At 46.1% G+C, this 27,495-nt stretch overlaps 1 protein-coding gene across 1 annotated transcript in view; it reads right to left on the reverse strand.

Annotated features, from left to right (window-relative positions):
- Nucleotides 1-26,081, reverse strand: part of CAMK1G (calcium/calmodulin dependent protein kinase IG) — a 30,210-nt gene extending 4,129 nt beyond the window's left edge. The window contains exons 1-8 of the mRNA XM_054456617.1: nt 26,023-26,081; nt 14,700-14,820; nt 9,700-9,828; nt 6,525-6,599; nt 4,141-4,279; nt 3,370-3,493; nt 1,876-1,951; nt 725-837 (exon numbers count right to left, since the gene is read on the reverse strand). Coding sequence (XP_054312592.1) covers nt 725-837; nt 1,876-1,951; nt 3,370-3,493; nt 4,141-4,279; nt 6,525-6,599; nt 9,700-9,828; nt 14,700-14,791 — 748 coding nt within the window. The 5' untranslated portion in view covers nt 14,792-14,820; nt 26,023-26,081. The remainder of the gene's footprint in view (nt 1-724; nt 838-1,875; nt 1,952-3,369; nt 3,494-4,140; nt 4,280-6,524; nt 6,600-9,699; nt 9,829-14,699; nt 14,821-26,022) is intronic.
- Nucleotides 26,082-27,495: the final 1,414 nt, after the last annotated feature.

A 27,495-nucleotide genomic window follows, 5' to 3' on the forward strand; every position in this document is an offset into this window, starting at 1 on the left:
GACCAGATTTCATGACTGATGGAAATTCACTTCCGGGCTGGTGGGTGGCAGTGAATGCATCTTTAGCTGATCTTCCAAAGAGGCAATTTTAAGAGTCTTAGAAGAGGAAAAAAAATCCAAACCACCTAACAACAACCCACCATAAACCACCAAAGAAGGGAAGCTCTAAGCCACCTCACCCACACAGCACTGCAGAAGCATCACTAGTCACGAGGCCCCCATGTGCCTGCACATCACATGTGCATGTGTTTGCACTGAAACAGGGGCCAGCACTGGCACATGGGCACGCATGTGAGTGCTGGATTGTTCCAGCTCTGATTTCCACTTAACAGGTCCAACAATCACGTAATGATCATCTTCTCTCACACATAGATATCGCATGCTCTTTCTTGGTATCTAACCCCTTAGTTTTGCTGCTCTTGCCTGGAACTCTTCCCTCGCCACCTGGCTCTGCCCTCCTGGCCCATCTTCTAAACTGCCCCCCATCTCCTTATCAGGCATACTGTGGTTCTGCTTCCAGAAAAACAAAAGCATAGCTTTTAGATGTAAATAATTTATCAGGTCTTTGAAGCAGATGAAGATTTCTCCACTTTCCTTGGCAGCCTGTTCTGTAAGATCCCCAGGGACTTTGAAGAGCCAGGACTATCATCCTTTGTTAAGCTAATTTCTCTTGGCAGCCTCTACCTTGAGCCTGTTATCTCTCCTTCACGCCTACTGGCCTTACCTGACTCAGAAATGTCATCCCAGAATGGAGACTCAAACTCATAGTAGCCCTCCTTGATCTTCTCGAAAAGCTTAGACTCCGTTTCTTCATAGAATGGGGGGTACCCACAGAGCCTGCAGCAGGACAGGAAGGAGGCATACTACTGAACAAACCTGTCCTCCCCGAGCCAGCCTCTCTGCTCCCCCAGGCTCCCACCGTATACACAGGTGGGCACTGAAGGTCCCAGAACAGTGGTGTGACCACGACATGGATCTGCCTCAAATTCAAGAATGATACAGGTCCCATAAAGTGTTTATGCAAGTGCCAAGCCTTGGCACAGGCATCCCTAGAAGGTCCCTGCGTACATTATGCCCTCAAACCCTTGCCACTTCTCCTTTTACTTTCCCTGGTTTATGAATGCTATATAAAATAACTTTAAGAAAGATGGTAGACCGTCTACTTGAATGTAAGTTTGAAGAAGGATTTTTTTAGGCTGTGTTGTTCACTGCTGGATTCTTTAGAACCTAGCATAGGGATAGATGCAGAGTAGATAGGCAGTGAATATTGGTTGAGTAAATAAATGAGAGTACTTATTCAACATAAATGGAGGAGATAATTGAAACCAGGTTATTTTCCTAAGAGCAAAGTTTGCTATAGGTGAGGAGGGATGGTGGGGAAGAGGTGATGGGCAGGTTAGGAAAGGGAGAGCTTGAGAATGTGCGGAGAGGAGTGAAAAGGAGAGGCCCTGACCAGCTTCATCCAGGCCACAGTTTTGCCTTGGGAAAGCTGAGATGCAGGAACAGAGGGTCCACCTGGCTTCCAAGCCTGGCTTGGCCTCTGTTTTTCACTGTTCATTCCACAGAGTGGGATGCAACACATTTATAGGCAGTAAAAGGCGCAGGGGTGCAAGAGGAGGGAGTGCCAGGTAGCTGTGCAGTGGATTCACGCTGAGCTCTGTTTTAAAACCTGGTGGAGGTCAAGAGAGAGGAAGCTTTTAAGCTGTGTGTACATGTATGTGTGTGTGTGTGTGTGTACCCGTGTGCCCGTGTGCCTGTGTCTGTTTGTGCACATGCACATGCTTGGAGGAGGAGCTGAGACAGGGGAGGGAATGAGAAGGGGTAAGCAGGCTCCGAGACTTCTCATCAGCTGAACCCAGGCCAGCGTCTACTCACAATATGTAGGTGATGACGCCGATGGACCAGCAATCCACAGCCTTGCTGTAGGGTTTCTGGGCCAGCACTTCTGGAGCTGCAGCAGACCAAGGGCAGAGTCAGGGCTGGTGGCAAGAGGAGAGGGCTTTGGGGTGGGGGCTGAAGGTCAGGCTTAGAGAAGATGACTGGGGAAGACTGTGGGATGGTGGGGTTTCTAGGAGACTGAAAACTCCCTAAGGGTGGGGGCTGTGTCTCTTCTGGGAAGACTAAATCTTCCTGTAAAGAGAGACTGTGACTTCTGCATTAGTTTGTGAGTTTCCCCATGACAGGGTTGATGACTCCCCTGTTGGACTGGGGATCTCCAGGGCTATGCCTCCCCGATTACACTGAATATTCTCTGAAGGCAGGGCCTGTCTCCCCACTCAGATAGGGGATTCCCAGGGCAAGTGTGAGCTCTCTCCCTTCATACTGGGAGATCTTCAGTGTAGGACTGTCTCTCCTCCACTAGACTGGGAGCCTCTGGGGGTAACTCAGAGGCTGAGTTACCCCCATTAGGTTAGGAGCTCCCAGAGCAAAGGCAGTATGTCTCTCATCAGACTGTGGGTACCTTCTGAAGGGAGGCATTTAGTCTGTCCCATCAGATTGAGAGCTTTCAGAGGGCATGAGCCATGACTTCCTCTGATTAGGAGCCCTGTGGGGCATAGAGAGCTGCCTTCTGTATTTCTCACAGCTACCAGAGCTTTGTACCTGGTGGGACTCAATACCTATTGATGAGTGAATGACCTGCCTTTCTGGAAGGATAGATTCCCTCTTTTGAGTCAGAGCTCTGCTTCCCATTACCCAACTGCAAACAGGTGATGACTGGTGAAGGGGGAAGGGACAGGAGCGGATGCTCCGAGTTTCAACTTTGTCTCCTGTAGATCCCAGGAATACTTTCCCAGGTGCCCTGCCTGCTCTCACTCTTTTTGGGGGCCCTGGAAACCTACAAGGATGTTCAAGAAGGAATCTCCACCTCTGCCAATTTCCCAGAGTGCTTCCTTGGGTGGATATTTAGGAGCCCATTTCTGGGTTCCTCAGGCCCAAATTCAATATCCTGTGCTTCCAGGCTCCCAAGAAAAGGGGAGTAACGTCTCCTTCAGAGTGGGAGAAAGGAGTAGAGTCGGTGCTCAACCCCTCAGCTCTCTGCTGATCTTTGGGTTTGCGATCTTGTCTGCCCCTGGTCCAGCTGGAAAGACAAAGGCTGGAAGTCTATCTGCAGAAATGAGAGCGAAAGCATAGGCAGGGACTCTGGAGGGCTCAGGGGTAGGCGGTCTTTAAAAATGTAGAATTTGGGAGCAGTATAGATAGATCCTGAGATGAATGAATTGGCTGGCCCTAAACTTTATAGGTAGATGTCCTACCTGGATAGCCCCTGAAGTTGAACCCTATGTTCTCAGAATCACCCCTTTCTATGAATGATAGGCATGTGGTTGAATGCAGCCAACTGGTCAACCTTCCTCCTGCTCCCAGACTTACCCACGTAGCCTGGGGTCCCACAGGCAGTGGACATGACGCCATTCTGTTCCATCTTGGACAGACCAAAGTCAGTGATCATGATCTTAGAGTTCTCTTCAGGGGTAAGGTACAGCAGGTTTTCGGGCTGTAGGAGAAAAAATATGTAGTGTAGGATATAACCACCTGAAGCAAGTATTTTCCTTCCCCTTGATACCTAATTTCACAGGAAGCTGAGCCCTGGGCTCCTGACTTCAAGGCCAGCTCATCCTGCCCCATTCTTCCCTTTTTCCTCCTACCTGCACCCTCACACCTGCACCCCAGTATTCTGCATCTTGCTTATGGCTCTGACTTTGCTCAGTCTTGTAACCATTAATATACTCACCCTTTCCTTCCCTCACTTCCAACTACTGCTGTTTGTGTTTTGAGGGAACCAGTCTTTGGTTAATGGCGTCTGATCTCTCCAAAGTCCAGCGCAAGGCCTAGTACAATGTAGGCCCTCAGTAAGTATTTTGTTGCATTGGGTTTTGACTGTGGCTGGATGTAAGAAATGTGTGTATTATTTTGGTATTGAAATAGGGTAAGGCATAGTGAAAGTTTCAGGAAAAGATTGAGGTGCAAATTAGTAAACATTGTTCATTCATCCAAGGTCTGTTTAAGGAATGTAAAGGCAGAAGGGGCCTTGGGAGTCACTAGTCCAACCCTCTTACTTTATGGAGCTTAGGTGTCCCATGACCCATGCAGCTTCCTTAAGGGTCATTATCTGTTTCCCACCCAGGACTCCCGCCTTGACACCTTTAAGTCTCTGTGGACGATGCCATTCTCATGGAGGTATTTCACTGCCGACAAGACCTGCTGGATCACCAGACTGGCATCCTTCTCTGTGTAGACACCCCGCTCCAGGATCCGGTCAAAGAGCTCTCCACCAGAAACACTGTGGGCATAGGATCAAGATAGGAATTCAGTTCTCATTTCACTCAAAGTAATGAGAAGGTGTTTGCTTTGAAGACTTGGGGGACACAGCTGTGGTGGAACAGGCAGGCGCCCATGAACTGTGATTGAAGGGCTGCCAGCAGGACTACTCCAGTCTCAGAACACCCACTCTGGGTACCTGGAGTGATATCACTAGGCAGTCATTTCTTTGGGCCAAGCATTGACCTCTCCCTCTGAAAATTTCCTTTAAAATGTAAATGCTTCCGGTTGGGGTTGCACAAAAAGCCAATAATCCCTTAGTGTGAACACACTTCTTAGCCACCTTCCTTCCTGGCCTATGACACAGGAAGCCATGATGAAAGAGAGAGGTAACACAGAAATTAAGCAAAGTAGGAAAGAGAAGGCATGCAAGTGAGACTAACAGTAGTTATATCAAAATTTCTTTCCTCATTTTTGGAAATTGGGCTTCGTAAAGCTGGAATTACAGGTAGGGCTTTAGGGGTGCTTTGAGACTCAAATGGTAGAGTATCTTAGGACCCAGGGGAGCTTAAAGATCAAGTCCGACTTCTATCTCTTGAATACCATCTACACTATTTTTGCCTAGAAGTTTTCTAGTGAGTACTAGAACACATAAGTGTCAGAGAACACTCTACCTCCTAAGACGTGTTTTTTGGCATCTTCCTAATGTTTCTGTACATTATGTTGAAACCTGATGCCCCGTCATTTCTACCAGTGCTACCAATTCCACCCATCGGGACTGCACAGAACAAGAATAACAGCCTTTCCCGTGCACCTTTCAAGTATGCAAAGACAGTGAAATGCTCTCCGGAGGGCTTGTCTTCTCTGAGTTAAGCATTCCCAGACTATTTCAACCATGAGCCAGGGGTTCCAGTCCTCTCACCCTCCTAGTCCCCCTTACCACTGTCCCATGACATTAGATGTGGCCATCCATGCCCAACTAGTGATGAGGGAACAGAATTTCTCCAGTCAAAATTCACCTCATCCTGCTCTTTGGCTTTTGGTCTTTAGGCTTTGGGCTCTCCTATAGTAGCTGAAGGCCTGTGGGAAATACACTGTTTGTACAGAGCTATGAATTCTTAACCCTGAGGGGCCCGAGTCCTGGAGCTATGCTCTGAGGAGGCTTAGTGTCTCCTCAGGGACATCCAACTCTTCCCATCTCCTTGCCTCCCTGCCTTCTGAATTATTGTGTGCTAATTCTGTTGGCTTGGCCTCATTGAAGTGCCTGATGGTCCCTGGTCACTTGTTAGTGCCACTAGGGGCCCTTTCCACCTCACTCCCTTGACTGCCTGCTACCTCTCTTTAGAGGTCCTCAGATAAGTCCCCAGTTAATCAGGTGCTTAGGCCTGAGTTATCTCGTTAAAGTTTCTTAGTAATCAGCCCATCAGCCAAAAACCACGTTGTGTCCAGCCACGCTGAGATTGCAGAGTGATGTGTGAGTGTGTGTGTATGTGTGCATGTGCAAGTGTGTGTATTTGTGTGTGTGTGTGTACTTTATAAACAGAAGTGTCTTTGAGCCCAATGCTGAGCCTTTATGAACACTGACCAACCTCTACAGCAGTCGCTGTCAGGCAGAGCTGTTGTTTGGATGCAGCAATGATGCAGAGACCTTGCTAATGAAGCACCACTTCTGTCCTACAGATGGACACATACAGTCACAGCCTGTCTTTAACTTTGGGTGACTCTCTTTTGGGAAAATCTTTCTTTATATTGAAATATATATACCTGTGGCTTCTGCTCCTACAGTAATTTTATGCTGGAGTGATGTTAAAACATTTACTATCCAATTTAATTAACATGTATTGGTCCAAAAGGACTGAAGCCACAGTGCCAGAAAAGGGTTCTGGTGACTCCTTGTTAGTCTGGCATTACCCTTTCGGTCATTTGGTTGCAAGGGGCGAGGAGGGGTAGGGCAGCAGAAGGACATGGATGGGTTGGGGTCGCAGCTATTTGCTGACTGGTAGGAAATATTCTAACCACTGATAGGGTTGTCCTGGTGCAAAGGAGCTTAATAATCAGCCCAGGTTTAGCTTGTGGCCCACATAGAACCTGCCCATGACCAGAGGCACACTCAGTCTAAAAGGATTCTTGGCATTTCTGAGCCTCCTGAATGAAGTCTTCATTTTTTTCTTTAAATCGCTGTCCATCCCTCACCAGCGACCAACCTCCTCTAGGCCTCCCAGGCCCCACCAGGCCTCTGTGAAGGAAGCAAGTCACCTTTCACTTACAGCTGCATGACCAGGTAGTAGTGGGTGGTGCTCTCGTAGATGTCCTCCAGGGTCACAATGTTTTCATGCTTGATCCTGGGAAAAATAAAGTGCATGATGAAAGGTGTGTGGTTCAGGTTGTCCAGACAAATAATGCAGACCTAGCCCAAAAGTTTCTGTTGGAGGCTTTTGACAGCAATGTTTAGGAAGACTAGGTCTTTGTGAAGCCTTCATAATAAGTAGACTGTGACAAATTAATCCCAGAGAAAAGGTTCCTGTGGTGGTGCTCGGTCCATGTCTACTAAATGAATAATTGATCATCCTTCCTTCAGGAAACAAACACTTCCTTGTTACGCCAGGAATATCTTTAAACTTTACTAAAAGAGACAGTCAGAAGAATGGAGGAAGGCTAAGGGAGTACCCAACACTAGGTTATTCTACGAAGTGGGTATTCAGATGTTAGAAATACTGCATTTAAAAAGTACAGGTTGAGTATCCCATATCTAAAATGTTTGAGACTAGAAGAGTTTTTGGAATATTTGCATATACATAAAGGTATACCTTGGAGATGGGACCCAAGTCTAAACATGAAGTTTATTTATGTCTCATGTGTACCTTATACACATAGCTGGTAGGTAATTTTACATAATATTTAAAAAATAATTTTGTGCATGAAACAAAGCTTTGAATGCATTTTGACTGTGACCTATCACATGAGGTCAGGTGTGGAATTTTCTATTTGTGGCATCCTGTCAATGCTAAAAATGTTTCTGATTTTGGAGCATTTTGGATTTTAGATTAGGAATGCTCAACCTGTATACAATGGGAGGGATTCAGGTGAGCTGGGCCTCCTTGTGGATAACCATGGAGGAAGTGTTGAAAAATTAGTGTTCCATGATATCGCAAGAAGCAAGGTAGATGCTTATTTTTAGGGTTAGTTCTGTGGGATGACTTAGATGGTGATTCTCAACCAGGGACTATTTTGCCTCTCAGGGAACATTTGGCAATATCTTGAGACATGTTTGATTGTAACGACTAGGGCAGGGGAAGGTGCTGCTGGCATCTAGTGGGTAGAGGCGGAAATGATGCTAAACATCCAACACTGCACAGTACAGCCCCCAACACCACAAATAATTATCTGGTTCAAAATGTCGACAGCATCATGGTGGGGAAGTCCAGCCCTCTATTACCCTTGTTTGGGGTTACTCAGAGACTGAGTCAAGCAGAATAATCATACTAGCAGAGGGGCTCGACTTGCCAGGCAGCAATGCTGTGCATGCCTGGAAAGGAGAAAATTCTTAAGAAGTTTACTCCTGGCTGTGCAGCACAGGGGTTAAGGACTTAGGCTCAGAGTCAGTCAGGCCAGAGTTCAGATCTAGCTCAGGCAATTAGGTAACGTCAGCTGGCTTATTCCAGTTTTCAAACCCTTACTTTCCTTGTCTGAAAAGTATGTGTCTGTTATAGAATTGTATCAGGATAAAAGGAGATAATGCATAATGCTTAATACAGTGTCTGGGGAATAGTAAACACATAATCAATAGTAGCTATCTTCTTTAAGATATTTTAGAAAATATAGACCTGTGTCAGTTGTCACTTGATGAATTCAACTATACTCATAAGCTGGCAATGCTAACATTAATTTATCAATTATTCACTCACTGAACAAACATTTATTGAGCACAAATACTGTTGATACAAGGCAATAATAAGAAAAAGACCTGGTCCTTGCTCTCAATTAGTTGAGAGTCTTTCTTTGCCCTAATCTCCCTGGATCCTAGACCTATGTCTCCAGCATGTTATGAAATGCCTTCATGTTGAGATAGGTGGATACTCATATTCAGTATGTTCCAGCCAATTTCTATTTCATCCAAGCCTACACATCCTCTTTGTTCTCTATCCCAAGCAGTGATATTGTTGTCCACTTGATTGCTCAATCTCAGGGTCTCTTTTAATGCTTTTGTCTTGTATACTTTTACCAGTCAACCCCAAACCCAATCACTTCTCTCTTTGAAACATCTCTTGTATCTAGTCCTTTTAGGCACATGATTCTGCCACTACCATTGCTCGTATTCTCAACCCATGCCTAAATTATTGTGAAAGTCTTATAATTAACCTCCTGTCCTCTAGGCTGGCACCCTCCAATCCATCCTCCACTGTGCTTGAGAGGGATAGCTCCAACACGTTAATCAGACAATGTGACTCCTCACTTAAAATCCTTTGATGACTTCTTTTTGCCCACAGAATAAAGCCAACATTCTTTATCATGGCATGTAAGATCCTTTGTAATCAGGTCTCATTTCATGATTTTAGTTTCATCACTTGTCTCTTAATACTATGCACTCTAAATTCAGGGATTTCCAATACTCACTCTTCCCTAAAAGTCCTTGCACTTCCATGGTTCTACATTGAAGTTTATGCGAGACTTGGCCTGAATTCCCTTTCTGCATTGCCTTTCTTGCCCCCACAAAGTTTGACTCATCTATCAAGGTCTATCTTCTTTGAAAGTGGTCCAATAACTCATACTCATAAAAACACATGCATAGGCAAAATGAATCTTTATCTCCTCCAAACTCTGCCTTCTGCTAGTGTGACTCACATCCGATTTTGTTGGATTTTCTTATGGGCACCTCTGTATCCAGCGTAGGCTCCTGAGGGTACGGAATTTTGTCTGCCTCATCCTTGTGGTCCTGATCCTGTGTTCATGTGCCTAATACACTTTTGGTACACCATAAGGGTTTCACAAGGGTCTGTTGTAAGAGTCTTGCTGTAAACATTTGAGGATTTGTAGTGTTGCCTTCATCATGATGGTTGGGGTGATGAACCTCCATTTGCTTTGTTATAAATTGAAGCTAATTTCCAAATCTTATGCTGCCTCCTTAATTATTAATTCTTCCTGATGTTGGCCCTCAATTGATTTTTGTTCCTTTGAGCTAATTACTCTCCAGTCTATGTGCACAAACCAGTTCTGCCACCAGTGGATTTGCTCATCAATTTGTTGCCAAAAAAAAAAAAAAAAAAATCAGCTAGGACAGCTGTCCGACTAAACTTAGCTAATTGACTGAACTGACCCATCAACTCAATCAAAGGGAGCAATGCCTTTGGGTGCAGAAATCCAGTCCTAGTCCTTTTTGAAGGTAATTTGTGAAGAAAATGTTGTGATCCCATAGTGATCCAATCAACCCTAAGACCCACTCACTTTTTCAACACAGCAATCTCATTCTCCAGGCTGCTGTCCCGGAAGGCAGGTGACTTCTTGATGCACTTCAGAGCAAAGAGCTTCCCAGTCAGTCTTTGCTTCACCAGGAAAACTTCTGAGAAAGCTCCTCTGAGGAGAAAATACCAAAAGATAAAACTTAGTACTTCCAGATGTGAGACCTCAGAAAGGGCGCAACAGAGTCTATGTAGTCTTCTGACCACAAAGGCATATCCTGAATTTAAATCTGGAAGAAACATCAGGAAAATACAAAATTTAAAAAAGGGCAGGGGGGAACCTGTATTCTTCCAAAATGCCAATGTTATAAAAAAGCTAGGGAGAGATAACACCCAAGTGCAATACCAGACCCTAGACTGGAACCGGTACTGGAGGGGAAAAATGCTATAAAACACGTAATAGGGTCAATTGATAAAACTGGAGTAGGGAAGACAGAATAGGTACACTTAATGTGTCAATGTTCAATTGACTGAAGTTGAGAACTGTCCTATGGTCATGTAAGGGAATACCCCATCCCTAGAAATATACACAAATGTCCTTGATAGGTAAAGGGTCATGATGTCTGTCCACAACTAACTCTTGGGAGATTAGGAAAGAATCATCTTTCTACATCTATCTCTACAAATCTACAGAGAACATAGCTATGAGAAGGCAGATGGGGGAAATTGTGGACAAGAGGTGAATCTGGGCAGGGGGCATTTGGAAATTCTTTCTACCATTCTTATTCTTATTTTGTTTTATTATTTTTTTAGAGATGGGACTTCACTATGTTGCTGATCTGGTTATGCTTTGTGTCCCCACTCAAATCTCATCTTGAATTATAATCCCCATAATCCTCATAATCCCCATGTGTCAAGGGAGAGACCAGGTAGAGGTGACTGGCTCATGGGAGCGGTTTCCCTCATGATGTTCTCATGATAGTGAGTGAGTTCTCATGGGATCTGATGGTTTTATAAGGGGCTCTTCCCCCTTTGCTTGGCACTTCTTCCTGCTGCCTTGTGAAGAAGGTGCCTTACTTCCCCTTCATCTTCCGCCATGATTGTCAGTTTCCTGAGGCCACCTCAGTCATGCTGAACTGTGAGTCAATTAAACCTCTTTCCTTTATAAATTACCCAGTCTCGAGCTGTTCTTCATAGCAGTATAAAAATGGACCAACCCAGTTGCCCAAACTGGACTTGAACTCCTGGGCTCAAGCAACTCTTCTGCTTTGGCTTTCCAAAGTGTTGGGATTACAGGTATGAGCCACCAAGCCTGGTGCTATTCTTATTTTTGAAATGTTTTTCTAAGTTTGAAATTATTTTCAACTAAAAAGTTAAACAACCAAACTTAGGGGCAAAGTGAAAGGGTAGATGAGGGAAGGACTGAAAATTACTCTTCATTGTCATGTGGGTGCTGCTGAGTTATGTTGATGGCAGGTGTATCTGACATGCTAATGTGCTTTCTAATTTAAAGACCATATTGGAAGAAAAAGATCCCACCACAGATTCAGGGACTAGGCAGGTGTTATTTCCTGGTTCTATAGTTTGGGAATGACCCCTAGAGACAGAGACTCCACTGCAGCTGTGGAGAGATTTCTTCACTTTGCATGCCCACTAAAAAGAAGCCACTACAGAGTCAATTCATGTCACTTTCAATGTGACTCAGCATGGCACACTGGAGTGGCAGCTAGAGGTAGCAGAGGGGACAGAGTGCAGATACAGTGAGAACAAAAAGACTCGTCTCTCAATTTTAGGTGGTGGTGATCACCCTGTACCAGTTATCAGAGGCCAGGGTGCTGAGCAACCTCTCATTCATTCAGTAGGATCTGCAAAGACAAAAGACAGAACCTAGCAGTCTCTGAGGCAGGCTCTGAAGACAGAGCAGGTGGAACCAATGGGACTACAGGGCAGGATTCCAAATTACAGGACTCTTGGTTTGAAGAGGGTCCTCTGGAGATCAGGCTATCAGACCAGCAGTTAAGCTAGGTACAGATGCTGAAGCCTGATTGTTCACGTTAGAATCTCAGCTTTTGGGGTAAAAAGTCACTTAACTCCCATATTCCCAGTTTCCTCATCTGAAAAGTGGGAGTATCAATAGTATCTGATTCACAAGGTTGTTTAGAAGATTAAATGACTTGATATATGTAAAAAGCTTAAAAGTGTTTCTGACATCTATTAAGACCATATGTGTTAGATACTACTATTATCGTCACTATTATTTGAATACCATTATGAAGAACACCCAGTAGTACAAGAGGAGAGAGAATCTAAGTAAGGAAACAGCTGAGCCATCCTTGACCCTGCCATCTGGATATGCTAGAATGAAAGCCCAATAGGAGTCAAGCTTCTATAAGGACTTAAAAATCTGCATTAGAAATTACTTGGTGTTTCCTGTGTCTGAGTTTCCTGTTTTCCCAGCTGCACTTGGAACTGAGTTAATCAAAGCCGCCTGAGCTTGCTCTATTCATCCATTCACTTACTCATCCCTTCAACCAAGATTTATTGAACACCTACTGAGTCTTAGACACTGGAAATTAAAAGGTGAGTGTTTCCATTCTTAAGGAACCTGTAGAATAGTGAGGAACAGGGACAAGTAAGAAATTAGCATTTGATTTGAAAAATGCTACCAGGCATTCACTGAATGTTTGTTGAACTCATGGAACCTCTCTGTGTCAGGCGCTAAGATTAGTATTGGTCTAGCTTGGAATTCAATGTGAAAGACAGATACATACACAACACATAAGAATGACATATTAAGAGACCACAGAAAATGGACACTTAAGACAGGGCCCCTGCTATGGTTGGGCAGGTTGTGCAGTGCAACAACTCCAGCAGGTGCCATTCACCTTGAAGCCATCATACATGTTCATATGATAATTATTATATTTCCTGCCCGAGCAGACAGCAGGCTAGATAAAAGAGCACCTTTTTCATAATTTGTACACTTGTCCACTCTCCACCGCACCCCACTGTGGTAACTCTGTGGGGTCTGCAGCCTGGGGATACTGGTCTTCATCCTGAGCACCACTGAGGTGTCTTCTCTTTCGCTCAGCTCTAACTTCTGCAACGGCTGTGACATGCCTCCTGTCTTGTCCTCCTGCTCCCTTCAAATCACTGCTGAGCTAGATACACTGGAATACCAGAAGCACTTAAAATATAGATTCCTGGCTGCTGCATCTTATCTCCCAAAATTCCAGTTTAGTGGGTCTGAGACCAGGGATCTATTTTTCAAAAATCACCCAGGCTAAAAGGAATTGTTATTCACTTTCTTGAGTGTGACAATGATATTGTAGATATATGTGAAAATGCCTTTATTTTAGGAGATGCAAACAGAAGATTCAGAGGTGACATGTCATCATGTTTGCAACTTATTTACAGATAGTTCAGTGCTCAGTGTGTGTGTGTGTGTGTGTGTGTGTGTGGTGTGTGCGATGTATACTCTACAGTGAAATGTTAACAATGTTGAATTTAGATGGTGGGTATACTGACGTTCATTTTATCATTATTTCACCTTTTCCTTATGTTTAAACATTTTCACAGTTAAAAGTTCGAGGCATAAACTCTCCAGATGACTCCGATGTTCTCCCAGGTTTAGGTGCTGCTGTGGTAGACTTCACTGAGCTCTAAGAGGGAAGGTGTGTCTGTCTTTTGAGTCCTACAGCACAAGTCCAGCAGATGGTAAATTCTTGTCAACCTGGGCTCCCTTCTCTCCTTTCCTCTGGATTTTTGGGACACTTAGCAAATCATTTCTGACTTCCTCATGAGCCTTGTCTCTTTCTCCTGCCAAAACCCCCTCTCTAGTCACTCCCATCTTGGTAAAGGCCTTTGATGGAAGGCCAATGCTCTCATGACCAGCACCCCGCTGGGATCCTCCTGCACTTGCACAGCCTGACAACCTGCCTGTGCCAGGAGGGCCCAGAAGTCTCTTCTCTGTCTACTGCATGAGTGTGGGCAGCCGTCATTGCCCGAGGTCACTGCCTCCTAGTCAGGGCAAAGTGAAGTGGCATTGGCGACAGAGAAAGCTTACCCGGATGGACAGCCCGCTGGCTGCTCTTCACTGCCCAGGCCCAATTAGCCTAGACTAATTAGGTGACCAGCTGGGGTTCTGCGGGGTTTGGGGGCCAGTGGCCCGGAGCTGCTGCCAGCCTGCGTCAGAGTCTGCAGCCTCCCAGGGGAGAGGCAGTACTAAGTGGGGAGTCAGCTCCAGACAAACTGTCTCTGATCTGCCAGCCGTGTAATCATCTTCAAGGGGCAGGCTCAGACACCCTGCAGGCTGGCAGATGTATGGACTAGAGCACAGCTGAAACACTTAGATATGGAGGAGGGAGGATGGTGGTGCAGGGGGCTGATTCAGGTGTGTGTGACCCACGAGCTCCCTGGGCCTCAAAAGCCCCTTCTGTTGCAGTTAGAGCAGAAGATGAGGTTGTTCACTGCTGGAGAAATGAAGATGCTGGGGGAGGAGGCTGGGAAAGTTCTAGGGTCACTGGACCTCCAGAAGTGCTCTCCAACTCCCCTCTCCTGTGACAGAGGCAAGAACCCATAAACTGGCACAGATCTGGAAGGAGGAAAGGGTCACTGCAGGTGGGTCAGAAGGAGGCAAACCCTGGAGGAAAGGGACTGGTATTCCCTGAGGGCTCCAATTTTGTTTTGTTTTGTTTTGTTTTGAGACAGTCTCGCTCTGTCACCAGGCTGGAGTGCAGTAGCGCAATCTCGGTTCACTGCAACCTCCACCTCCTGGGTTCAAGCAATTCTCCTGCCTCAGCCTCCCGAGTAGCTGGGACTACATCCAATGTATTAAATCATCTTTGGTATTACCCAAAGTACCTGCCACCCACTCCACCCACCATCCTCCAGGCCACAAAACTCTCCCTAAGTTCCTTAAAGAAATCGAAATGAAGTCACAGCAGCCTCAGTCCAGTTCATCAATTGCTGCCAGCAGAGAACAACTCTTCCAACCTCCCACTGCAGGCAGCCCAGCCCACCCGACCTCACAGCCCCAGGACTTACGATCCCAGCACTTCCATAAAAATGAAGGTTTTCCGGATGTTGGTGGTCTGTTTCTTCCAGGAACTGCAGTCATCTTCTTCCTTTCGACCCATCGCCTCCAGAGTTGAAGCTTCTGAGGATGCTTTATTGGAGGTAGTGGGAGAAGGAGGAGAAAAAAGGTCTGGTCAGCTGCTTTCCCAAACAAGATTAAAAACAGGCTGCAATATTCACATCTTTCTGTAATTATCAGAAGGAAGGATTAGGAGCAAACCTGGATAACTGGCAAAAATAAAACTATCTCCACACTTGCTTTCAAAAATTACAAGGACAAATTCATGGAATACCTACTACATGCGCACAATGCTTGCTGCATGCTCACATCAGGGCAATAGTGAGTATGTGTGTAGATAACCTGGGAATATTCACCTTGAGAGGATCTGAGCTGAGCTGAGGCATGTCCTGTGTTTTCCAAATGATAGTCACAATGTTTACTCAGACTACAGAGTCAGCCAGGCTTCCTCTCTAATGTCACAACTCTGCCACCTCCCTCAATTTTTCTCACTAGCACCTCTCTCCCACCTGTTACGGGTTAAATGAATGAGTATTGTGCTGTTTTTGTAACTCCTACAACATTTAGCACAGTGCTGGGCAAATAGTTATTCACGAAAATCTAAATTGAATCATTTCCTAAATTTATATCAGAGTTCTGGAGTTACCATATTTATTCAACAGTTAACCAATATGTATTTAGCACCTACCGTGTGCAAGGTGCCGATGGGTACTGATAACAACACAGATGCTGGCCCTGCCTTCATGGGGCTGCCAGCCTGAAGGAGACGGGCAATGGGCAAGTAAAGTCATACGTGTACAGTTACAAAGTGTGGGGAAAATTATGAAAGACAAAAACCTGGGTTTGTCATAGAGATAAACAGGGAGGGTCTTCTTTAGATAAAGGCCAGGGAAGGCCTCTTGAGCAGGTCATATTTAAGCTGAGACCCAAAGTTTGGGAAAGAGCCAACCAAGCAAAGAGCACATGAAGGAGCTTCTCTGCAAAAGAAATAAAATACCAAAGCTCGAAGGGAGGAAAGAGCATAGTGTGCTCCAGAGCCTGAAGGGGCGGTGTGGCTGGTGCAGAGTGAGCTCCGTATGGTGAGGGGTGGTGAGTGGGTAGGGAGAGGCAGGCAGGGGCGGACAATAAAGGGCTTTGTAGACTCTGTTTAAGACATTGGATTTTCTTCTAGGTGAGATGAGAAGACATGAAGGATTTTTAGCTAGAGAGTTATTACACCATTGATGTTTTAAAGAGTTCACTCTGGCTGATCTGTGAAGGGAGTGGAGGGGCAAGAGTTGCAGCATGGAAAACAGGTAGGGGACAGAAGTCTAGGAGAGAGATGATGGTGGCTCAGGCCAGATGGGAGTGAAGGAGAGAATGGTGAACCTGGGATGTATTCTGGGAGTCCAGTTATCTACAGTATTAGGCGATGTGTCATATGCTGGGGCAGACGGAGTCTGAGAGGACTCCCATGTTTCTGGCAGGAGCATCTGGGGTTGGTTGGGGGTGCCTTGACTGAGCTCATGAATACTAGAGAGAAACATGTTTTTGGGGTGGGGTTAAATGGTTGGAGGGAATCTCTGATCCTTTGGATATTCCACTCTGTCTACCCCCTCCAACAGCTGATGGCAGGGTACCAGGTGTCCAGGAGTGATGAGTGAGACACCATTTCTGCCAGCACCCTCTCCCTCATCCTCCTTGAACCTGATGGAGAAATAGGAAAATATGCCTAATAGCTGCCCCTCTTGGGCAATGACCTTCCTTCCCCACTTGAGAAAAACTACTTGTAGACTCTAGGGGGTCTTCTATTAATAATAGCCTTTGAACAAAAAGAAAGTTTGTTCCTCTACAATTCAGCATTAAGTGAAGAGCATAGTTTTGGAGGCCAACCTGAGCTCAAATCCTACCTTTGCTAGTTACCAGTTAAATGGCCTTGCCTAAGGCAAGTTACTAACCTCTTTGAATCTATTTCCTCATCTGTAAAGTGGGGGCAAAACCCTTTATGATATGGTAAAGGTTAAATGAAATGGTGCACACAGAGACATTGATACACATGATAAACAGTTGTTTCTTTTTTATTTTTATTTTTTTCCTGTTCTGCTACAATCATAAACAGTTGTAACAGAGATAATATTCTGGAGACATTTATTGATGTATTTCATTCCTGATAATCCACATCTGGAGGACTCGTGGTAAAATAGGTTTCATGGAATAGAGGGAAACCTCTTCTGCCATTAAAACACAACTATGAGACTTAGACCCCGGGGAATAAGAAGAATATGATACAAGAGACACTCTTGGCAGAGGGGAAGAGGAGGTGGAAAGATGGATACTTTTGGTCCAAGTGGATCCTGCAAAGGGGATGGGGAGACAGATGGTGTAGTTTTCCGAAGCACAGATCTTTGCTTTCGCTCTCTTGGAGTAGTGCATCTGGTCAGGAATGGGGAGACAGGTGACATGGATGGGGTGGCTTACCAGGACCCTGCTGGTGGGAGGCTTTAAGCCTAGGAGGAGCGCTGCCTGCAACCACATCTAACGGGGCAGTGAGGAATCATGGGGAGGCCTCGAGGGAGGAGGTGAGTTGAGATAGTGCCTCATGCTGGGCAGAGACTCCAAAACCTCCCCAGGGCCGGTTTATGCCAGCTCATGAGAGTCAGCTGTGTACCTCTCTGGTGTTAATGTTGGCAGCTAGAAAGTGACCACAGTAGGAGTACTGGAGTATTTTTTTTTTTTTTTTGAGACAGAGTCTTGCTCTACTGCCCAGGCTAGAGTGCAGTAGTGTGATCATTCCTTACTGCAGCCTCGACCTCCTGGACTTGAAGTGATCCCACCTCAGCCACGCTAGTAGTTGGGTCTACAGGCATGCATCAACACGCCTGCCTAATTTTATTTTTTTTTCCAAAGACAGGGTCTTATTCTGTTGCCTAGGCTGGTCTCGAACTACTGGGCTCAAGTGACCCTCCCATCTTGGCCTCCCAATGTGCTGAGATTACAGGTATAAGCCATCAATCCCAGCCTAATAGGAGTATTTACACCATGGACAGTGGCAACAGCTACAATCAGGGCTTCTCCCTGACTCCACCTCCCCCTTGCCCCAAGACCTGTCATTAGGCATTTACCAGCTCATCGTGGCTCATGGCTCTATGAGGGGATGTAGAGCAGGTCATGGCCAGCTGGCTGGGGTTGGTGAGAAGAGATGGTGATGACCAGGGCTTTTCAGGTAAGCAAACAGCTGGGATCAGGGCCTTTAATAGAGTATGTCAGTATGATCCCCGTGAACCAGTGGGACCAGTCATACTTCAGAGGTCACTAGTCAGCTTCTGATGAGATCCAGAGGACTGTGGAATCCAGGGTCCCTGATAAGTCTAAGAAGTCTGAGGCCCCCTTCTCCCGTATGACAACAAGGTTAAGTAAATACCTTACAACATAAAATGCCACCTTGAAGTAGAGCAGGAAGAGGAAAGGCCATTTCAAGCTGTGTTTTCCTGAAAGGCATAAGGTCAGCTAAATGAGACTCTTGAAACCCAAAGGGAGATTTATACGCTACAATGGACAAATTCAAATTTAAAGTTCCCCGTTTCCCTTTTTGCTGCCTGATGGGATGGGAGTTCATGAGAAAGATTTATAAGAAATAAGGAAGCTGCATTTTTTGGTGTACATTTTAATAATCTGTCAACTTGCAACCTGGCTATATAATAATTGGTGGCTATTTATCATTAAAAAATGCACTTGAGAAACTCCTTCATGATTGACCTAGTTGAATATACATCTGGTAACTTGTGTTTGGGTCTTCTGGCCCATTTGCTGATCTGCTTTTCTTGGCAGGGTGGCAGCCCAGAGGGACCACAGCAGTTCAGGATGCAGGCACTGGCCAGAGGAAGTCTCACTGGCAGTGGTGGGCTGACACTTGACTTCGAGGGCACAGTACACAAGGTGGAGACAAATGGACCCTGACTGGTGGAGATCTCTCTGAGGAAGATGGAATATAAGAGTCGGGGGATATCTTTAGCTAGATGCCCTTCTGTAGATCCTGAGTCCCAAATCTAGCAGCTTCCACTTATAAGGGTGCTTGGCATCTAGAATGCATGAACTCTCACTCGCTCTACAGGCTGCAAAAAGAAAAATGGGGTACTTTAAATTTGAGATTGTCCATTATTGCATGTTAATCTTATCAGGTTTAAAGAGTCTTATTTAGCTGACCCAGTCTTCAGGGGGCATCAAAAATACTTCTTGCTGTGCGGATACACTGCTGCTGGTAAGTCTTGAATGTAGGGGATGAGGGCAAAGTTTTGAACATTTAACAAAGCAAAATCAATTGCCTATGTTCCTGCCCCACCCTTGCTCTCTCCCCTCTCCACAGAACAACACGACTGTGGATGCTGCTTTTCCAGCCAATGAAGAGCCGCTTTCCAGCTCTGGGACCAAGAGCCAGGCGTCCATCACTCCCCCTTCCGGAGCTCCCATGGAATGACGGCCTGTTCTCCAGGAGGCTGCACCACCTCATTAGCAGATCTGTACTCACTGTTCCTTCTTTCCCTTCTCTCTTAAATAGCTTTAAAAACATAGTATTCTTAGCCGAAGCTAGGCTATGAGAAAACATCTTTCCCGCCCACGCCTCCTCCCATACACTGACTCCTAACCATTTAGTTCCGTCTTCAGTGCAATGTGGAAAACTCAAAGGCCCAGATCTGAAACCCCCATAGCTTTGGCTTTTCCTTCCCACCCCTCTGTAACCAGAGTGATCGCCTCAAGACTCCCATGCCCTGTGTGGTGGAGGTCTGAACAGCGGGCTTTGAAAGGGGTGCCCACGTTCCTTCCATGGCTGCATCCTGCTTCTTTCTGCTAAAGTCCTCCCCCTCCTCTCTTGACTTCTGTAATCTAGGCCTTTTCAGAGGAAAAGAAAACAAATTCTAAGGAGCTTGAAGCTCCAATATTGCTCTCATTTGTTTCCAAAGTACTCCCCGCCTCTCACTCTATTTCTGGCAACAATTTCCATTGGGTTTCAAAGCTCAGGAGCAGCCGCCACAGATTTCTCTGAGAGTTAGGGCTGATTTTTCACATCGGTAGCTCAGGATACTTGGAGGATGTTGGCTTCATGGCTGGTTCAGGCGCCTTGCTCCTCAGCACAGCAAGATTCTCAAGAATATTCTGCAAAAATGGCTCCTAGCAAAGAAAATTACCTTACTCATGGAACTATCTTTGAGTTGTGGAGGTAATACTCCTTCATTCAACATGCATTTATTGAGTACTTCCTGTATACACTTTGGGCTATAAATAGACATTTCTATGATAGGAGTCTGGCCTTAAAAGTGCTTACAATCAGGTTATGAAGACCAAACACAGACATATAAATAAGGAGCTAAGAATGCAGGCCAGTCTGCTTAAAGGACTGGGACCATGTGTTACTCATCTTTGAAATCCTAGAACCTACTACTGTTCCTGGCACTCACTAAAGGTCCAGCCCATGGTTGCTAAATGAGTGAATGAGAAAGAAAAGCTTGGGGGTGGGTTGATTGGGGAGTGCATTGTGGAGGAGTTAGACTTAAAATGAGTATAGAAGGTGGGTGGATGTATTCTTTATATTGCTTTAGAGAGGAGCCTATAGCAAGAAAACCTGAGCCCTGGGAAAGGACTGCAGCAGGGCCTCCCTCTCTATAGTCCTTGCTGTGAGGCTCTGCCCATGGCACAGCAGCAGGAGAGGGTGGAATGGCCATAGAAGGCCAAATCTGCTTGGCTTCTTTCTCGTCATCATAATTTCAGGGACACTAGTGCCTGGGATGGGATCTGTGTCCAGTTCTTGGTCAGAAGAACTTCCCTGGGACACTAGACAAGGCTCTTCCTGACCATTCTACCTAGAGTGCGTCTACCCATACCCAGAATCACTCTCTCTTAGGTGAGCCAGTCCTTTCTTCTGTAATAAGTGTGACAATCTCAAAGCACCCTGTTTACTTGTTTGAGGTTGATCTCCTCTATAGAAAGTAACTCCACACAGACAAAGACCTTGGCTATCTTGTTGCCTCCCTTGGGGCTACTGCAGTACCTGCCTCCTGATTAGTGCTCAATTGTGTTTTTTGAATGAACTTCCTGGCCTCTTGGGGGAAAATTCTGCAGCTGTGGAGGAGGCTACAGAGGGGAAAGTTCTTCCTAAAGGGCAGGCAGTACAGCCTTGGGGTGGACACTGCCTCTGAGTGCAACCCTTTCCATGCTCCCAGTGGCAGGCTGTGTGATGCCTGTTTATGAGAAGCTGGTGAGAGATGCTTGGGCCACGAGCCCAGGAGGCAAGTGCTCCTTCCATGGAGCTTCCCTGTCCTTCCTCCTTTTCCAGCTTCATTTAGTGAAGGGAGCACCACTAGCCCGAGACAGAACTCTCAGGCAGATAAGGTTTGTCTGCAGTGGCCTCCTCACTGTGGTCATATACCCTAAAACTGCCAGGTCACCTCATGACCCCACACTGGCCAGATTCTCTCTCTGGACTCTCATGTCTGCCCCACTGTCCATGTGGCCTACATACCCAAAGTTTCCTATTTGAGTTGCAGCCATTTAGGGACCTGCCCTGAGGCGCTTATTAAACAAATCAGCTGGGCTAATAGCTTAAAACTGTTGCACTCCTAATTAGGTGATCCAGAGTCTTAGGAGCATCATGTTATAATTCAAAGGCTTTCCATCCAATCCAATCCAATCCAATCCAATCCAATCCAATCCAATCCAATCCAATCCAATCCAATCCTATCCACTCCACTCCATTCTAATCCAATCCACTCCAATCCATTACAATGTGTGTACAGTGTAGGAACAATCATAGTGTTCTTAAACTGGGCATGGACAAACCAGAGGAGATGGGGACAGGGAAGGAGAGCATCTTTGAGTAGCACCTCTGCAATCTTAAGCTCACAGATAATCGTTCTCAATTCTACCCATGGGCAGAGCCACCCTCCTTTTGCTGGTGCTCTCACTAGGGGCTTCTGAGCAAGGAGGCATGAATCACTCTGGGGCATAGTGAGCAGGCTCAGAGACTTCTGGATCATGCCTGGCTCTTTTACTGACCTTAGAGGAATCAGTCTTCCCTAAGACTGCTTTATAGTCTCTGCTTCCGGGATTTTCCATTCTTTGGGAGCATGACTCAGAAAAGCGTATGGGCCTTGGGAGGGAGGTTATCAGTTGGATCATCTTTAATAAGAATGTGCTCTCTGCCTCCAGGCTGGGGCACACCGAATCATGGAAATCTATCAGCGCTTGGTTACAAAAGGGTAAAAGGCAAAAGTTGGGAAGTTTTCTTGCTGGGTCCCACAATTTTCTAGACTCTGGCCCATATTGGACTTTATATCATCCACTGGGTTAAAAGAATACTAGAAAGAACCCAGACTTGTTCCAGTCTTGGTTTGATATCCAGTAGCTGTGCAGCCCCAGGCAGATCACTATACATCCCTGAGTTTCCTCCTCTTTGGTGAACAGAGGAGATTGGACTAGATTAAAGTTCCCTGAAGTTTGCTTTTCAGTATCTTAGTCCTGGGCGACTCTCCGTGAGCAGGGTGGATTTGCTACCTCCTCTGGCCCCCTTCTTGGAGATTCATAATCCACATTAGCTTATTAAAGGCTCTGAGGACCACTAAGGACACATGCTGTTTAATCTGGCATTTCCCAAATTTTTTCCTTCTTTAACACTAATATTAGTGTGCAGGGGATCTAGGGTTTCTCAGAGCATCCTTTGGAAAATGTAGACTAGGCCATCTCTAATGCTTTGTAATTCTTCATATTTTGCAGGGATAGATGAAATTTCTAGCAGCCCTCTGCCATCAGTCACAGTTTCACCCTCCTTGTGGTGTCATAAGTGAATGGCTGGGCCTGTGTCAGAACTCATTCCCAGTTCATGGGTTGCAACCCAAGTGGCTCATCAGCTTGCCAAAGCCCAGGCTCTGGAACCTAAAGGCTTCAGGAAGCTTCTGGCTGGACAGAAACTCCAAGGACCACCCACTCCATTTCCCAGCCCTTCTGCCACTGCCATTCTGCATTTCAAAGATCAACTCTGCATGCCAATTTCTGTTCACAAAATGACCCAGGGAGAAGGTTTTTCAATTGTTGCCGCAGTTTATTTAAGGCGCAAACCTACATTGAAGTTTAACAAAATCACTCCTGCTGCAGTGACAAGCCATAATTTATGTGTTGCTTATGGTTTATTGTGTGCTTCTTACAGAGGATGTGAAGATCATTCTCTAGGGCTTCATGCGGTAGTTGAGAGGTCAACACACGGGACATTGTAGAGAGCAGGGTATGCTGTTTATTCTTAGTGTGCTGCTAAGTATATTGGGCCTTGGTTTCGTCATCTGCTGAATGTGAATAATGATCCCTGCTCTATTTCTCAGCATTCCTTTGGAGGGCTAATGCTTCAATGGGTGCAAAAGCAGTTTGAAGCCTCTAAAGTGCCATGCAGTGGGTCCACATTATAGGCACATGAATTAAACACTAAGTACTGGAGAAAGAGAAAGGGAAACCAATAAGGACTTAAACAGGGTGAGCACAGGACAGGAGACAGGAATCTGCTATTCCTTCAGCTGATTCCAGCTCCCATGTGCCTTTCACAGTGTGAGCATCTCATCTCACTGTGTTTCTAAAGTGTTTAAAGATATATGGTTTTTCATACATCCTAGCCCTGAATGCAAGCCAACTACTTCATCTGGTACTCAACCAAGAAAACAGGGAACTGTTGCAACAAGAGAGGAAATAATACGTTTGTTGGTTTTTTTCATAGGTGATATGCGGGTCTCCATTGGGGCACTTTTCTAAGGAGTTTTCAAGGTTAACACTGACTGTGTGTCACACACCGCCTTCAAGCCTAATCCCGTGCAAGAGGTGCCTCTTTTGTATAGGTTGGACGCTCATTACTATTAACTGTCCCAGCCAGGCACTCTACTGTGGCTTCCAGAAGGGGAGAGGAAGGATCTTTCCCCTACCAGGGATGGAGTACAAAAGGAAGGACAGGCTGAACTCAGGACGAAGGGCTGTGTCAGGAAGCTCTGAGTTACCAGCCTTTCCTCCAAGGATATGGGTTTGACAATCATGGATAGTCCGTGCAGTCCCCTGCCTGCTTCAGCTTGCTTTCTTGCTGGCAGCCGCTCCCACTCAGCCCCAACCCCCTCGCCATTGACCGTGGCGGCGCGCCTGCAGTTGTAGCGCCAGGCACGCAGCCTGTTTGCAGACTCAGCCGCTCCCCTCATTCATGCTGCAGCTCATTCACTCGCTGGCGCTGGCAGGCTGCGGCTGGGCGCCGCCACTCGCGCGCACTCGTGTGGCAATTTATTTCTTGCCCTGTGTGCGTGTGTATGGGGGAGAGGGAGCGAGGGAGGCGCTCTTCTCTTAGAGGGGGATGCTTTTTCACTTCCAAGTAGAATCGCTCCCAGGCTTTATAGTATTCGCTGCCCTGGACCACGCACCTGGGTGGGGCGCCGCGCTAGGCACTTTGCATGCATTATCTTGTTTAATGCCCTACGGCCACCTTTCAAGGTAACGGCATTTTACAGCTGAGGTACTGATAAGTATAAATGTTCAGAAAAATCCCCCACATGAAACAGATAGTGAATGATACAACTGAACTGGATTCCAACGCTAGTCTTCTCGTCACTGTACCACATAACCTGTTGCCTCTTTCCTGGTGGCGATTGCTGGGATGTCACTCATCTCCACCTTCATCCTTATGATGCTGTAATGCAATCCTGATGTCTGACTGATTCCCCTGGGAACACATGGCTCGGACAATCTTTAAAGGGCTGAATCCCTAAAACACTCAGATTTCTCAGCATGGAGGCTGGGGACAGCATGTCTATTGCCCCAAGCCTCTCATGGCTCCAGCTCAAACCATTTCTCACTCTAACCTCAAGCTTCTTTCCCAAAGAGTACTTTCTGAAGAGTGCTCTTAATAAGCATCCACACACACACACACACCAGAGCAATCTGCAGCATCATGGAAAGTTCACTGAATTTATCAATAGATCTGGGTTCAGATGCCACCACCATCACCAGCTTTGCAACCCCAGGCAAACCTTTTAACTTCTAAGCCTCAATGGTCTCATCTATACTAAGGGGGAAATAATACATGCCACATCATCTGATGGGATCGTCCTAAAGATGATTAATTATAAACACATTATAAACTGTAAAGTATGGTCCCCATATCAGGTATTACTAAGCACTCTGTGTTACGGCCTGTTTCAGAGGTGGGTCTCGTCTTTGGTTCTGGTTAAGCGTGGGTCAGCAGGAATGACAGGGACCTTGTTCTGTCTTCAGCTTATGATCTGGAAAAGATCATCTTCTTACCTAAGGCGGAATCTGCTTGACTCTCTTGACCCTTCTCAGAGATTTTCCTCATGATCAATTTATCTGACTCCAGAGCAAGAGGCTAGCCAGCCAAGCACTGCAGCCAGACCAGCGTGAGCCCTGGCAGCCACCTCCGGGAGCCTCAGGGTTAATGTTTGTGCGTCAAAGTTACGTGGAGAGAAGGGGCCATGGTGTGGATGGGGGTGGTGGTGGTGGTGAATCCAGACCTCCTTTTAAGATCTTCACTTGAGAGGTAAACTAGGGAAGTTTAAAAACATAAAGGAGGTAGACGCGCCCCTGGGGAAGGTGAAGGAGCTGTCTTGTGACTGACAGCGATAGCTCGGCTGCATTCTGCATCTTAACGCGGCTGAGGATAGGGAGCCTGAAGCCTGTCCACAGATTCCCTCCAGGAGAGACTGAGGCTGATTCGTCTTCCTTAGGCTTGCAGAGCCACAGGCTGTTTACAAATCTTTTTGCCATTGGTTCTGCTAATCCTCCCAATAACCCAAAGAGGTCGGCAGAGAGGGCATACTTTATTTGATGGATGGGGTCAGAGAGGTTAAGAGATGAAGGTTGAGCAGGAGGGAGGGGTGCAAGAGAGCTGGAGGTCCTGACACCCCAGCAGATGGATGGAGTCCCTCCAGGCACAGAGCCTTGTCCCTAGAATGCAGGCATTGCAGGAGGGGCACATAAAGATATTTTTCTCCCTTTTCCCTGCCCAGAAGGGCAAAAGGCTTCCATGAAAGCTAGCCCAGGAGTGACAGACAGATGGCTCCACCCGGACCTCCCATTCAGACTTATTTGCCAAGACAGCTGTAACTTACCCTTGATGCCAAAAGAGTCAGGGAAGACTGGAACTGGGGCTGAAATAAATGCCCAAGTTGCTTACAAAGTGGCTTTTCAAATCCACTCGCTAGTTGCTGCACGCTTCCCACTAAGCAAGGAGACCCTCTAAAGCCAAGAAAAGAAGCAGGGTTGTCTTACCCAGGGACTCGGGAAGAATCCTGCTTGGGCTCCCACTCCAGCTCCTACAGGTCTGTGAGGATTAGCTGCTCCAGTGCCTTAACAATAAACCCAATTAAAGGGGAGGAATGCAGGAGTTTTCTTTCCCAGGACCGTAACCATGCAGCCTTAAAGGGGAGTGAAAGTAGCTAGGGTGGCTTGCATCTCTTTCCTTTCCTCGGCTCTGCTCTCCCTCCCTCCCAGAGAGCAGTAATGAGTCTTATCCAGAAAAACGCTTGTGCGTTTTTGCCTGGTATGTGTGTGTATATGTGTCTGTGTGTGTGTGTGTGTGTGTGTGTGTGTGTGTGTGAAATTGTGTTTGCATTGATGTGTGTGATGGAAAGACAGAAAGGAAGAATGAAAAATAAAAACATCAAATTATAGATTCCCATTATCCTGAATGGGTGATGACAGAAAAAAATCAGAGAAGCTTTCTAGGATTGTCTGCCTCAGTTTCCCTTTTAACCCCTCGGGTGCTGGTGTATGTTGTCTAAAAACACCTCCCTGAAAAACAGAACATCTACACTGGCTGACATGTAGGGACTGAAGACAGTGTCCACCTTGCTTGTTATCTCTTACAGAACTGGGAGAAAGGGTCTTGGATGTCCCAAAACGGGCCCCTCAGTTGGACGGTCTCACTCAATATCTTTGATATGTCTCCTTTCCTCCAGAAGCTCAGCATTCTGATCCCCAAACCTGTCTCAGTCCTAACCCATGAGACCCCAGGAAATCATTCCCCTCCTCTGGAAACTCTGTGCTCCCTCTGTTTCCTGTACTCATCTCTCCATCCTGGACCTTGACCAAGGCTTCACAGTCTCCATCTTAGCTTCTCTGGGGCAGTCCCTTTAGTGCAGATTTCCTTAACCTCTGTCATCTGCTCTCTTGTTTTCTCCTTCTCTACTCTCTCCTTAAGGTTACTATCTACTCACAGGGTCTATTACCATCTTCATAAGAATCTCCTCAGTCAACACCCCACCTGGGTTATCATGCTCAACCTCAACATCCAAATGCCCACTGTCACCTACAAACAAGGCTGAATGTGTTACGGCCACCCTCAAACCCACTCTCCTGTTTTCCCCAGCTAGGCTAATGGGCTACCATCTTCCAAACACTCAAGTGAGTAACTCCAGGGTTTGCTTTGTTTGTGTTGTCTGTTAAATTTGTCTTCCAAACCCATCCAGCTCTTATGCACTTTCATTTGTTCCTTGAAATTAGCTTTTTAACATGTACCATTTCTTTTGTGTCATCTTGTTTTTTGAATAAATAACACATTCATATGGGCAAGAAAAGGACCATATTAAAAGGCATACATTGAGATGTGTCACCTCCTTCTACTCCTTATCTGTCCCTTGACCCTGACATTGCCCTCTATAGGTGACCACTTTTATTATGGTATTTCTTTATGCGAATACAAGCAAATATTCACCTCTGTGATCTCAGTTCAGGCCTTCAGCC

The sequence above is a fragment of the Pongo pygmaeus genome, chromosome 1, assembly GCF_028885625.2.
Source record: "Pongo pygmaeus isolate AG05252 chromosome 1, NHGRI_mPonPyg2-v2.0_pri, whole genome shotgun sequence".
NCBI classification, from domain to species: Eukaryota; Metazoa; Chordata; class Mammalia; order Primates; family Hominidae; genus Pongo; species Pongo pygmaeus.